At 45.4% G+C, this 14,802-nt stretch overlaps 1 protein-coding gene across 2 annotated transcripts in view; it reads right to left on the minus strand.

Moving 5' to 3' along the window:
• LOC115657768 (gamma-aminobutyric acid receptor subunit beta-4) overlaps positions 1-14,802 on the minus strand; it is a 125,591-nt gene that overhangs the window by 86,305 nt on the left and 24,484 nt on the right. For both annotated transcript variants that reach the window (XM_030575971.1, XM_030575970.1), the window contains exon 3: positions 6,897-6,964. In XM_030575971.1, the coding sequence (XP_030431831.1) occupies positions 6,897-6,964 (68 nt within the window). The remainder of the gene's footprint in view (positions 1-6,896; positions 6,965-14,802) is intronic.

A 14,802-nucleotide genomic window follows, 5' to 3' on the forward strand; every position in this document is an offset into this window, starting at 1 on the left:
ACAGTAAGGCACTATTTGATGCAGGGGTGCTGGAACAATTTGTATAGTGGGGGTGCTGAGAGCCATTGAACCAAACTATAAACCCGGTATATGATGGAACCCACTTCAAGCCAGGGGGTGCGGCAGCTCTCTACCCCTCCCCCAGCAGCTCTAGTTCCAGCACCTATGATTCGATGTGATTAACGGTTTCAGCATCTAGCTCTTAGCTTTCAAGACTGCACTCATGCTGAAGAAAGATGCTTTGATCCCTGGCAGACTACACTAAGATGCTATGTCTAGAAATCAGTTGAATGTTTTCCCCATCTCCTATTTCTCCAATCTTCCTTTTGGTTTGGGAAAAACATATAGATCCCATTTCTCCTAGTAGTCAGGTAGCCCTGTTGATGTAATCCACCATGCACCGGCTGCTGCCTACTGCTGGAGAAGATGAGAGGTGGGAATGTTTAATTAGTCATCACAGTACAGAAGAAGCAAAATAAACTGAGATGCGAGAATGATGGCAGGAGTGTCAGCATGCTGTGCATGTGACAGTGTAGTATGCAGGATTGGCAACAGTGTAAGGAAGCAAGCTTTGTTCAGGATCAGCCTTTTCATTCTCTGTCAGCCCTCTCTTTTGGGAGAGGTATAGCTACATGTATGCATATAGCCACTACTTGGCTTCACAAGTAAACGTCCACAAGCAAACAGTAAATTACAGCACTGCACCCAAGAACTTGAACCAGTGACAATAACTACATAACCTAAGTTGTACTACAGTGAGCTCTTTGGCAGTAGAATGCAAAGAGAAATACCAGCTGTGATGCATTATATTACAGCACCGTGTCTGGAAATGCCCGGCACTTGAGATATGTCTGCAATATCCCGTTGTATCTCAGCATCTGGGAACCCCCAGCACTGAGACAGGACTGCACTACCTCTGCTTTATCACAGCACAGCATCTGGGAATTCCTCGGAGACACATCTGCATCACCTCTGTTATGTCACAGGCCAGCTACTTTGAACCCCTCCCCAGCACCAAGACAAGGCAGCATATTGCACTTGCTATATTGCAACACTACCATATCCAGGAACCTGCAGCATTGTGACATGACTGCATCATCTGCAGTACATTACAGCTCATAACTTCTGGCATATAACTGCATTAGCTGTGCTATACTACAGCAGAATGTTTAATATTCTGAGCAAGAAATTCCCAGATGCTGTGCTGTAATATATTGCAGGTAATGCAGTCATGTCACAGTGCTAGAAATTCCTGAATGCTATGAGAACACATTCATGACTTCAACAGGAATTACCTGTATCCTGGAATAAGATAGTAGACCACTAAGAACTTCCAGCACCAAGACATAAATGCTTCATCTCCTTTATGTTCTAAAACCTTTGGGCACCAAGAAGCAGTGAACAGAGAGACTAACCCACATTACTTCTAGTAAATTATTTGCATGTAATTTCCTTAGCTGGGCTTTTCTGGAGGAAAACCTATTTTAAGTGTTAAAGAGGTGAATAAAAAACCCATAACTATATCTTTGAAAAGGACAGAGGGGTCTGTAGATTCTCAATCTTTGTTAGGTCATCACTACCATTGGTGAACCCTTGTAGCGATTATGGTGTTTTCCATCACTGGTGACTTTAAATATAGAAGATGAAATCCTGGCTCCAGTGAGGTGAATGTCAAAATGACTTCAATGGGGCCATGATTTCATCCAGATAGTTTGCCTACTAAGAAGATAGGTTTGTAAAGGAATTCAAGATGGGGGGTCATATATACACTGAGGTGCCCACTTTGCTTTCCTTCTCATACAGATTCATTCCTCCTTCCTCCCCACCTCCCTCAATCCCGCAAGCAGCTCTGTGTGGCCACAAGCCTGAGCCCATGCAATTGGCTTTTTGTGCATGGATCAAATACCACTCAGCTATGGAGTCTAAGAGCTCCACTCCTTATAGTGTACACTTGTCCCCAGCCTCATCCAGCACAACAGCAAGAACCCCGCACACAAAAGTTAAAGTGAAAATAATAATAAATAACAATAATAAAAAACAAAAAAGAAAGTGTATATGCACCTTCCAGTGAGAATACAGAATACTGCCAAGCGTCATACAGGCCGATACTACCACAGAGATAGGCACATTTGATATAGAGATAGACAGATAGCTCATAATAAAGATAAAGGATTATCCCTGTTTGTGAAGGATCAAGAAACTATAGGTGTAGTCCTTCAGGGTCCTGAGCACCCTCATCTTCCGCATGCACCCTCATCTCCCATGTCAAAATAAGGCTCAGTATTGTGCACTCAGTTAGTTCAAAAGCAGCTCTGTTTATAACTTGCACTGGGCACGCGCTGAATGTCGCCTGCATAGAAATTGTTGCCTTTGCCTCGTGGGAAGAAATTTGGTTTTCAAATAAGTTTCTAGAGGTTGGAAAATAGCAGACACAATATGTTACCTTCCTTAATTCAGATCGACATAGTGCAGTGTGCCCTCCGCGATGCAGTCGCTCTCATGAGCATGCACACAATAGTGGAGTGTAGCATTAAGCAGTTATAAGAGAGAGCGGCCAGGCCATATTCACTGCCTTCAGGTTCAGTCCTGCATGACACTTGCTGCCCCTCCATTCTAACTCATTTCACTGAACACCTTCATCAAGCAAAATGTACTATAAATACCCTCTATATTGCACCATCTTCATGCACATCGCTGGGAAATTTTTCTACAGGAAAGTCCATCTTGACCCTTTCCCCGGCAACAATAACCCTCCCATAACTTTTCAACTTCTCACCTGCGCCAAGGCTTATAAAATTTTAAAGCCAACGGTATAACAAAAACTCAAACAATAATATTGCAGATGTAGGAGTGCATCCTGGGATGAATAAATTATGGGAGCCACAAGAAATTGCAAATACAGGGAAAGCAGCTGGATAGCTAAACAGTGCTGTCCATGGTGCTTATATATTGCTTTCAATGTTTGTTGTATCATTGAGCTTCACATTTTTGTTTCAGAACAGGAGACCCAGTAGAAAAGTCATAGACGGTAATTGTCTTTCTTTTTTAGCACCGACAGCCGGTTTGGGGTTCCACTCTTCCCGACTCTCATGCTCAGATAACACATGAATGGCTGACGGGATTTTATTAACTTCCTGATAACTGAATTGCAGCATGAGAATCCGTAGATGAATTTCATCTCCAAAAGTAACCTTCAGAGAAAGAGCTAGTACCAGCCTCTACCTGATGGGAGTTAGGAGAGAAATTCTACCATAGATCGATTATTCCATAACTATTGATTTTGGTTTTTTTCAACTCCCTCTGAAGAAGCTGGTCCTGGCCACTGTCAGACGACACCAGACTAAATGGACTCATGATCCAGTCTGGCAATTTCTAGGTTTCTTAATGCCATGTTACACTTCTGCCATACTCCACAAAGTGACTTCCCAGAAATGGCATTATGGAGCTCCATGTTCATTGTCTCTCAGTTACAGCTGGTTGGATAACATTTGGCAGCAAATTTCCTTTACCAATATTCATAGGCCCTGTGTTTCCATTATTTGCCCAGCTCTGTTCTCAGTAATTTTATATGATTTTATTTTTCAGCCTTAAAAATCCATCTGGAGATCTGAGAAGAGTCAAGCTAGACTCTTTCCTTTGCACTGTCTCCTGTAAATGAAGGCTGCATTTGGCCGGCAGAGCCTTAATCAATACCTGCCTGGTTCGGCACATGGTATCCAGGACAGGTGTTTATATCAGTGTAAATGGTCAGAACTTAGCAAACAATCCTGTTAAATGATGCAGAAGGCAGAATAAGCTCCTGCTTAGTCTCAGCAGAGTTGGCTTGGCAAGGCTAGGGGGAGTATGTAGGAATAAAACACTACTTTGGTGAGTAAAGTCAGAGAATAGGAGTCTGAATACATGCAGGGAGCAGCTCTGATGAGCAGAAAGGGGATCTTTTTTCCACAGTCATTTTTCAGAGAAGTGCACTTTAATTATAATGACTCTCAGAATATATTACAATTCAGTGCTACAGCCCAAGCACCTCTTGCACTAAGGCATGACTCCATCACTTCTGCTACACACAGCACAGCATCTGGGAACCTCCAGCATTAGCACACAACTGAATCTGCTTTACCAAATCAGCACCTGGAAACCTCCAACCTGAGACAGAAACTGCATTGCCTCTGCTACATTAGAGCACGTAGGAAACTCCCCATCACCACCACCATTCTGAGATATTACTGCATCATCTCCTCGGTATTACAACACTCAGAAAACTACTGTATCGCTGTAGGACAGAACTGCATTACCTTGCAGCATTGTAACTGCCTGGAATCTCAAAGAAAACTAACTTCTTGTGTTACACAGCACAGTATCCAGTCACCTCCAGCATTCTCTCAGTGCCCGGTCTGCTGCAACTTGCAGCCCCAAGAGAGGGTAACACAGCAAAGGGACCCGGCAGGTAAGGGGGCACTCCGATCACAGCAGCAGCACACATTGTGCCAGAAAGGGATATTTGGGGATTAATTAATTATCCTACAAGGGGCAGTGAGGAACAGCGCTCATTGTGTAACAATAGAAGCTATCTGGTTTCCATGGCAACACAGCCCCGCTTGTGCACCTTTAATTTATTCCTTGAACGGTTATTTCCTGATCTCACACGGTGCTGACAAATGCCTTTTTTTCTTGCTGCTATCCCTGTGCCCAGACCCAGGGTGAGACACCGACCTTTCCCAGGAGGATTTGCTACCCAGCGCAGAGAGCAAGAAGTCAAAATCTGCTCAGTGCAGAAGCTTACATCACATGGTGAATAACACTATCTCTGGCTCCTTTAATGTCTGCTTGTTAAGATGGCTCCAGTCTTCAACCCCTTTCAAAGCTGCCTCTCCCATTCTGATTCTTTAAGTTACAGTGACACTTCAAGGTCCTCATGTCAATTAGGGTCCCATCATGCCAGACCCTTTACAGACATGTAGCTATTTATCATCCGAATTGACAAGCCAAAGGGTGGGAGGGGAAAACAGTGGCCCAGGAAAGAGACTTGACCAAGGTTACCCTGTCGGTGAGTGGCAGAGACAGGAATAACACGCAGGACATCTGAATCCCAATCTGGTGCCCTGCCCACTGGACCAGACCTTACCAGGCATACTTAGTGAGTCCATCAAAGGTACCATGCTAAACCCAGTAAGAACCTGAGCCCCCAACATAGCCAGGGAGAAAGCTCTCACATTGAGAATGTGACATAATAGTCACAGCTTGGAAGAACATACTTCCAGTGAGTCTCATAGAGCCAGCACAGGGGGGAAGAAATGTCTGTCAATGAGCTTCCCCAGCAGAACCAGGCATCTCCAGCATGGGCAGACACAACACTTCTGAGCAAGGGTCCCCCTCCTCCATACACACATGTGGAGAGATCCACAGGAGAAAGTCACACTCCCAGAGTGAGAGTCTGAGTGGTTCATCAGGCACAGGTAGGAGACCAGTCCTGCAAAATATCAAGGACAGGCAGGCAGGACAAATTCCTAGGAAATAGCACATGAGGTATGAGGAACAGGCAGGAGCCAGATCCTGTCATACCCTGCATGGGAGTGAGAAATGCCCCTCCAGTGAGGACACAACATACCCATCAAGGCAGGTAGGACAGTTCTCCTAAGAAGGGCTCAGTGTACCCAAAGTGGGAAGCAGACAGCCACCATCCATCCTGGTACGGACCAGCCATAGCCAGTGTGGATAGGTGGAGGGCCCTCTCATGTGGACCCAGCACAGATGTGATCAGTGCCAGTCTGCCACTGGAGACGCTACAGACATGGCACACGAGTAGAAGGCCTGCTCTCCTGGAGCAGGTGAGCTGTCTGTGTTTGGCGGGATGACTGCATCGGGTTGAAAAGTGGTGTTAGCACGGTGAGGGGAAGAATGGTCCAGATGCAGAAGGCCTAGATTCAATTTCCTGCCATAGATGTAGGGCAAATCATGCAGGCCCAGATTCTCAAAGGCACTTTGGCACCTAACTTCCAGTGCCTCTGTTCCTCACGTAACAGGGGGGTGATAGCTCCATCTTATCTCACAGTAGGGTTGTGAGGAGACATATATTAAAGTGCTCAGATACTACAGTATTGGGAGCCAGAAACCTATGCTGGAATTTTGAGTTTGTCCCACAAGACAAGCTGTTAGAAGTAGCAATGAGAAGCGTATGTACCACATGGAAGGCCAAGGGTTGACCTGCAGGGAAATCTAACCTGTCCTAGACAGATCCATGGCAAAGCTAGACCTCAACGCAGCACTCCAAGGCTTTACTATGCAAGAACTTGCAGTGCAAATGGTTTCATCTGAGAACATGGATGCATCATGAGCTAAATTCAGCCCTGATGCAGGTCGGTGAAACTCCAACTCAACTCAACAGAGCTGAATTTGGCCCAAACTGTTCCAATTGTAGAGAAGATTTAAAACAAAAGTGATTCCCCTCGACTCCTAAAAATCCCACCTCCCACACACAAACCAAGAACAGGAACACTGAAATCAGACAGGAATGTCCAGACCCAGAGAAACAGGGCAGGAGCATTGGGACACAAAAGTTTTAATTCTCTTCACTGGCCAGAGAGCTCTAGATAAGAGTAGGCTTCTTCTACATTGTTCAGAACCGAGAGAACAGAGGAATAACCTCCAGTGAATGTCTCCTTCACCCTTCCACCAAACACAATCTTTCAGAAGAATAACTGCAGAAGGAATGCAGAGAAACCAAACTTAATTACACACACTGGAATTTAGCCACCCCTCCTATGTTAGCTCCCAAATTCTTGCAAAAAAAAAAGAATACTCCTATTGCTCTAATGACTCTGAGTAGCCATAGCTTTGGATTTCTCTCTCACTGGAAGATGGATAAAGTTTGTTAGCTTTTTGCTTCTTTTTGGACTTACCATGTTGACTTCTGAAATCTGGTCAATGCTGGAGATATGGATGCTCATTCCCACTGTAACAGGGTTACCTGAAACACAAAGGGCCCAGGTTAGAACAGTACCCAGCTCCAGCCGTGCTGCCCACACACAGCAGTGCAGCTTACTGGGCAATGAAGTTACCAATGGAAAGTGAAGGTACAAGGTCCACTGGGTTGAAAGGCTTTCCACATCGAGTGCCCAATTTACTAGGGAAAAGGTGGATTTTTCTAACTGCCAGCCCTGCAAATTCACCCTGGGAACTGAGAGAGAAGCTGGATTCTTTCCTTCATCACTAATAATTCACTTCTGCAGACCAAACGATGCCCTCACTGACACCTTGGTAGCCCCATTGCGTTCCAGTGCTGCCACCAGTGACACCAGTAGGATCCCATGCTCGGCCATGGGCTTGCATAGGTGTAACTGACTGGCCACATAACTGGAATGTAGCAAACAAGACTGCCGCTGCGGCATAAGAGGGACTAGACTCCAGCTCACTCCCTCTTCACGGAGTCGGCTCTGCAATGCTAACCATTTTTAAACCATATGTTAGTCAGCGCAGACAGCAGACAGGCCTCTGGACACGCAGGGAGCAGATCTGTGGAGGAAGCTGATGCCGTTTTTCACAGTCACTTCTCCGAGCAGCACTGCACTTCAGTTCATCGTCAAACTTAATCTGCTTGGTAACAAGGTACCATCTTGGTCTGCCCTCGTGGCCAATGAGCTGTATGGATGCCTTTTGGTGTGTTTTGGCTAAGTGTTTAATTGAGATACCCCCTTCCCCAGGAGGCTTCAGCAGCCAAGCCACCCTCACCTGTGGATAAAGAACCAATGTCTGACTGGAAATTGTAGAATGGCGGTATGAGAAGAACATAACTTTTCCAGGATTGCAGAGGTCCCTTCCCCTGGCACATAACCCCCTGTAACCATATACAAAATAAATGTCCTACTATATACACTGCTAACCCCACATGGAAGGATTTCAAACTGTAGCGCTTTAGCCCAATACCCTAGTGCTCTCTGTAAGGCCAACGCTTCTAACATATGGATTTGTGCCTATAGGTGAGTAAATGTGATGTTGCTGGCTATTAGCTAGGCCCACAGACAGAAAACAGGATCTGCTACTCTAACTGTGGCCAGCTAGAGGAGGCCATCTGCCTGTTAGGTGATCAGAGTCTTAGCGGGTTCTAGTCTCCACCCCTATCCAAACCCCTCTGAGTGGGCACCATCCCCAAGAAATCAAGTCCCTCTTCTTGTGTGTGTTTTACTGAGTGATGTCTTGCACGAGTCCAGAAAAGGAGAGGCAGGAAATTTTGCCACACACCGTGTTGACTTTTCCTTCAAGTCATTAGCAGCTCCAAGTGCTGAAATAGTTACAGATAATCACAAAATAACGAAAAAAATAGCAAATGGGGGTGACGGGGGAGGCATTTAAACTGGAAATGAAATGATATATTAATTGTGTGTTACCAGAAATAGGAAAGTAGTGTCATTAAGGCTTCCTTGTGATTGGGTGTGCTGTTACTGAGACCCTATGCCTGTAAATTAGACAACATTATCCTTTAATGGGATATGAATAACACTTAAAACATCAGAATCAATAACTACTGTAATTAGTGCAAATCTCCTTAAAGAGACAGCGCAGTATTTTTTTCCTCTCTGATTCAGAGCTTGTTGGACATTCTGCAGCAGGAGCAGCCATTCACGCTGCAGTGCTGGACTTTACAGTATACAGACAGCAGACTGCTGGCTCTTTGCCTGAAATGAGTGGGTGGGTTCTCAGTCTGATGTCTGTCCGACTCAGAAAACCAACACCACAGAGGGGCACTAACTGGCCACCCCGTGGTTGGCAAGCACAGAGCTGATCTGTCAGCCTCACCTTTCAAGCTGACTGAAGTATGAAAGGCATAGCCAGCCTCAGCAGAGACAAGCCAGGTGAATTTTTAAAACCCTTTCAGTCTTAATCACATAGGGTGCTATTAGGAGCACAAGGAAAGGCTTTATAAGAAAAAAAAATCATTCTCTTGTCAGTTTCCTGACACTATTTTTTATTACGAAAGCACCAGCTAAAATCAGGGCTATTACTATTATTACTGTGCTAATGGTTATATATTTGCATAGCAGACATAGTCCCTGCCCCTATAGCTTACCATATAAGTAGACAAAGGGTGGGAGAGAGCCCAGAGACTAGCCCAAGGTCACACAGCGGGTGTGTGGCAAAGCCAGGAATAGAAGGCCAGGTTTTCGGAGTTCCTAGTCTCATTTGCCGTCCAATGGATTATGCTGCTTAAAACTAGCAGAGGAAGGTCTAACACAATCCAAAGGCTGGAAGCTGAATCTAGACAAATTCAGATTGGAAATAAGGTGTAAATTTTTAATGGTGAGAGTAATTAACCACTGGAACAATTTACCAAGGGTCGTGGTGAATTCTCCATCAGTGGCAATTTTTAAATCAAACTTGGATGTTTTTCTAAAAGATCTGCTCTGGGAATTATTGTAGGGCAGTTCTTTGGCCTGTGTTGTACAGAAGGTCAGACTGGATGATCACAATGGTCCCTTCTGGCCATGGAATCTATGAGTCTATGTTTCTTCTCCTTCACAAAGGTCCTACCACTGCCACCAACCACCTCCACTTCCTTCCCCTTCACCTCCCGCCCCCACATACACACTGACAATTTTTGTGGTTTTACAATCAAGTTTTTGCCATCTAAATATATATATGTTTCTCTCCCCTGTTTCCACATGAAAGACCCACAGAAACAACAAAGGAAATTGACTCACTATAAGGGGAAACTTTGACGCTACACAAAGAGCTGTCAAACGCACAAAGTCTATCTAATCTAATCTATCTGTCTAGGCATTTATGCCACGCTCATCACCATGGTATCTGAGTGCATGAGGTCATGCAGTGACTCAGTGTCAAAGCCATGAATAGAATCCAGGACTCCTGACTCCCAAATCCCTGCTCTAAGAAAGATGAGTGATGGATTTAAGATCCACAAAGCGCCACTTCCAGCTGAGCTGAGCTTAGCACAGCTTCTATGGGCTCAGCCAGAGAGAGATCTCCAGCTCACCGGTGCGAGTGGCTGCAGAGACCATCCGGCCTAGTCACTGGGATGCCAAGTGGGAGACGTCTCTAATTGCTTGAGGCCACCAGCTTGCAAACCTAACAGTTTAAGAAGCCTGCATACAAAGATGATTTATGGGGTCTGTCTCGTAGGGGAGTTGAGAAGCAATTGTGAAATCTGTGCACAGAGAGCCAGCATGAGTCATATCAGAGGGGGCAAGGGACGGAGAGGAGCTGCCAAAAGCAGGGGGTTACAAAGTGGCTAAAAATCTGATCCTGATACCCTTGCTTTGGTTCAGTCGCCCTTTAACCCACATGACAAGCCACAGGCTATTCGTACACCAAGGTATTATTCAACATCAGAATTTGCCCCCATGGGATTACTCATGTGCTTATTGTGAAGTGGAGGACACGCCCAGGCAGGAGAATGAGAATCCCTCTCACATCCCTGAACGAGCTACCTGCACCTTAAGGCTAGCACACAGGGGTAAGTGCCCACTCACTCCAGCCCTTCATGAGGGAGTTGCAGGGGTGGGGTGGGGAATGAGTGCAGCCTTGCCTTGCCCCCATCCCAATGCACCATCCAGCACAGCTGAGCTCATATGGGGGTAATGGGCTGTTGGTAAAGTATGGCAACAAATCACTCCCCTCAACACAAGGGCATGGAAGAAGCCAGGAGAGGCCGGTGTGTCACTGAGGTAGCAAAGGGCAATGTGGTCCAGTCGGCAGGGCAGCAGTCCATTATTCAGGAGAGCTGTGGTCTATCCCTGGTGTGGCCATGGTGAAGTCATTTCACCTTCTCTGTTCCTGGGGTTCCTGTCCTGTCCTTTGCAGGACTTGTCTATTTAGGTTTCAGCCTCATCAGGGCAGACACTATTTCTCACTATATTTATGCTGCACCAAGCACAATGACAATGGGGCCCAGTCTCTGCTCGGGCCACTAGATGAGACTGTAAATTGGCTCATTTCATCTTCTATCTACTGCCAATGTCCAAGCTTTGAGTGAAGTGTAAATAAATAAAATAAACAAAGGACATCCATTGTGCACAATAAATACAACTCTGCCAATGTTCATAATCTCAGGTGGGATTAATAGAAGAGATAAAGGATTAAAAAAAACATTATCTGTGTCACTTTTTGGCTAATAGAGAGGCCCTGGGCTACTTTATTTGAGTTTGGGTGGTGGAAGCAGACCCAATATTCATGGCATTGTTGATGTTATGATGCTCTCTGACCTGTGCCATTAGCCATATTAACAAGAGGAAATGTTTCCACGTGAAAACGGATTCCATCCATGTGGTAGAGATTGAGGTGATGCCATTTTCACCAGTGAATAGCATCTTTCCACGATGTTCCTTACAGGGACAAATTGCAAATTTCCCCACCACTGCTCCTAGGGGAAAAATTCCCCACTTCCCATCATCAATGGAGAAATCTCAGCTGTTTTGCAGCAAAAGCAGCTTATTGCCTGTGACAATTGTATTAGGGGGAAGGGAAAAAGAGACTCTGAAAAACTAAAATTCAAGACAAAACCAGAAAAAATGAAACCGCTAAAAAAGGATTTTATAGTGACAGAATATTGTTACTCTGTGACAGCTGTCCAGCGACTTACGTGAGAGCAAATTAGTAGCACTGCCAAAACTCACAATTATATTGTGACTCTCACAGTATTTGATTTTTTAAAAGCCTCAGTTCCTAGAATCTTGTGAGTATGTGAGAATCTGATATTTCATTAAAAAAAGGTTTCTAGACCTTACTGTTGCTGAGAAAAGTTTGAACATGTGTCCCTGAAAGACTCAGAAACCAGAAGGCAAATGAAAAAGAACTCATGTTGGATTATGTTTTGAAATCTCATGATTTTTTAAAGCCAATTTTGTGATTTTGGGCGGGGCTGGCTCAGGCTTTACAAACATGTGGAGTTGATAATACTGAGCTTGGTTGGTCTCTACATTTCCTAGAAGATGTGTGTCTGCCTCACAAAACCCACACTAAGGGATGCACAGCGAAGAACCTCATGGGACTGATCATCCTCTGGCCCCTCAAGTTTCTCCCTTCAGACAGGAAGTAGAACCTGTTGATGGGGCAGCACTACCCGTGCTGTATCTGGTCTGCAGATGAATGAAGAATTTTGCCCACTAGGCTGTCTTGCACAGCATTAGAGCCATGCACAGAAAGGAAAGGAGACAATGTGATTTCGTGCTTCTTTATAATGTGGTTAGGGTTTTTCAGCACAGTTCTGAACTGGACAAAGGAGTTTTCTGCTCAGGGATCCTGCCTATGGAACTTTTTCCATGCGCAAGTCTGGAAGACTCCCTCAGTAGCTGCATCAAAGGCTGGCTTCCTAATCAGACCAGTCTGGCTTTGACCATGATGGGCCCCCACTCTCAAGGGTAAATTTACTTCTCTTTGCCATCCCCTCCTTTTCTCAGGCAGAGTGTTCAGCTTGTCTGGGGCCACTGAACCTATATATAGGAAAAGACTGTGCCTAGCCCTGAAGGGGACATAAGCACAAGTAGTTTCTCCCCAGATTCCTCAGGATAACTATGCAAAGTAACAATCTTTGTTCCAAGTGCTCACAATTCAAGGAGCCTGGCACAGGGCTCCAGAAACAGGCTGGGGCAAGATCAGGATTATATCCCACTCCCAAATGGCTGGCAGAGCTGTACCAGCACAGGTGGAATGGAGGCTGCACCTTGTGAAAGGTTGTACCAGCTGGTGCTACTCTTTGAATTTCTCTTCCAGCCCCACACACCTGGTGGTGCATGCAGCTATGAAACTGGGATGTCCTTTTTCTGCATTTGCACGTTTACATTTATAAGCACCTGCCTCTGTTCAGAGACAGTTGCTATTTTGTTCTTAAGAGTTTCTGCAGCTTGTTGCAGGGGAGATGCACACACTGCGCTCTTTCTCTCGCTCTCTCTCTCACGCATGGAGACTTTACTTTGGTTCTTTCTCATCATTGCTTTCCATAATCGTACATAACCATTATGTTAGATGGATAGTATATGCTTTGTTCTTTATGTGTGGAAACAGAAAAATTCCCCTGACCCATTCTGACTGTATGCGGACTGGTACTGGTATGTTAGAGACAATATCCCATAAGTAATCATAGATTACACAGCATGGCTCACATTCAGCACTATATTATAATGAATGAAGTGTCACTAGTGCTGATCTCCATTAGGGTCCAATGACCATAACACTCACCACTATTACACAACCTAGCTGGAAAGGTCATAAACTGAGCGCATCTTGTAACCAAGAAACGCTATACTACCAGCCTAATAATGGGCACCATGGAGTCTCTTTTTGCTTTTATAATATGGGGTGGCTGTAATAAAGGGGATTGTTAATTAATGCCATTTACCTGTATCATGATGGTGCCTAACAGCCCCAATCAAGATTGGGGCTTTCTCGTGCTAGGTGCAGGAAAAACATTTATTAAAAGACAGGTCCCTGCTCCACAGACAAACCAGCAGTAACAGACAAACATAGAGTTAGTTCAGAAATGCTTGACATGGCCCCCCAAAAGTGTTATGACTTAGCATTTGGGGCAGAGGTGCCTGAGAATTGGAAGGGGTTATTATTGGTTGTGGAGCAGGGATAGCTGACCATGTGCCAGGAAAGCAGAAGCAAAGGGTTTGGGGAACTGATTTTGTCTGGTGTCTCTCTGATTTGTGGTGACGTTTAGAAGCAATGAGTTCAGCTGGGTCACTTAAGCACCTGCTTAAATCTTGCCAACACAATCTAACTTTAAATACACATTAAACATCCCCAACCCCTTTTCACCTGTTTTTATTCCCTCTGCATTTGTGTGACTCACAGCCGACCTCGCCATCATCCCTCCAGCCTATCGCAAAGCACACAGTGAGCTTGTCCTACCAGTGCAACAGCCAGAAACATCAAACATTTACAGAGGTTGATATCAAAGCACTCCCTCCAGCATTCCTGTCAGAGTCTGCCTCTGTTCCTAGCAGGCCAGGCCTTACCCCACTGTACACTGGTCTGGGTATGGGGCAAAAAATACCCAGGAATCAGCAGATGGGGGCTAGATTGCAGGTTTAAGGCACTGCCCCACATTGCCAGGTGAGGGATGAAAAGGCCCAGGGCCGGGAGCTGGGGTAGGGGAGAAAGGAAAATGGCCCCATTCTTGCCTTGCTGTGATGTCCTGGCTTTGGGTGGTAAGAATGAGTGTGGTGTTGCCTTCAAGTGGCTGGTGGCAGAGATAAGATAAGGGACTTACTACTGCAACTACCTAAGGAAATTCTCTTTCAGCTCAAGTGCTAAAAACATGCTTTTTTGGAGCTGAAAGAGCTGCCTGGCCCACATGAAGGGTTTGTCATGGTCAGATTTCCAGGCCAAAGTCAATACACTAGAGGTCAGAACTTCGGTTGGGGTTCTAAGCAAAGAGTCAGAATCCAAGCCAGAGCCACAGTCTCTGTGCTCATGCTCCAAGCAACAGAACTCCAGTGTTGACAGCAGTAGTAGAAACCCCACAGATTTGGGGAAAGACAGGGTAATGAATTCAAGTGTTGCAGAAAAGCACACCCAATTACTATCTAAAATCACACCTCTTCCTGGGTAGCTAGGGCTAGATGCCTGCTCCTTCCGCTCCAGAAACACATGCTTTTAGCCCTTGAGCTAAAGGAGAATTTCCTTAGGTAGCTGCTGTACTAAGTCCCTTATCCTGTTTCTCCAAAGTTCCAGGAGTTTGGAAGCAGTGTCAATCATGGCAGCTCACTGGGGATCTAAACTGTTGATTCCTAGTACACCCCTTGGGCTTATATGGGGTAAAAAGGCCAATCGGGAGCCTCCAAGGGAGTC

The sequence above is a fragment of the Gopherus evgoodei genome, chromosome 9 (assembly GCF_007399415.2).
Source record: "Gopherus evgoodei ecotype Sinaloan lineage chromosome 9, rGopEvg1_v1.p, whole genome shotgun sequence".
In the NCBI taxonomy this organism is placed as follows: Eukaryota; Metazoa; Chordata; order Testudines; family Testudinidae; genus Gopherus; species Gopherus evgoodei.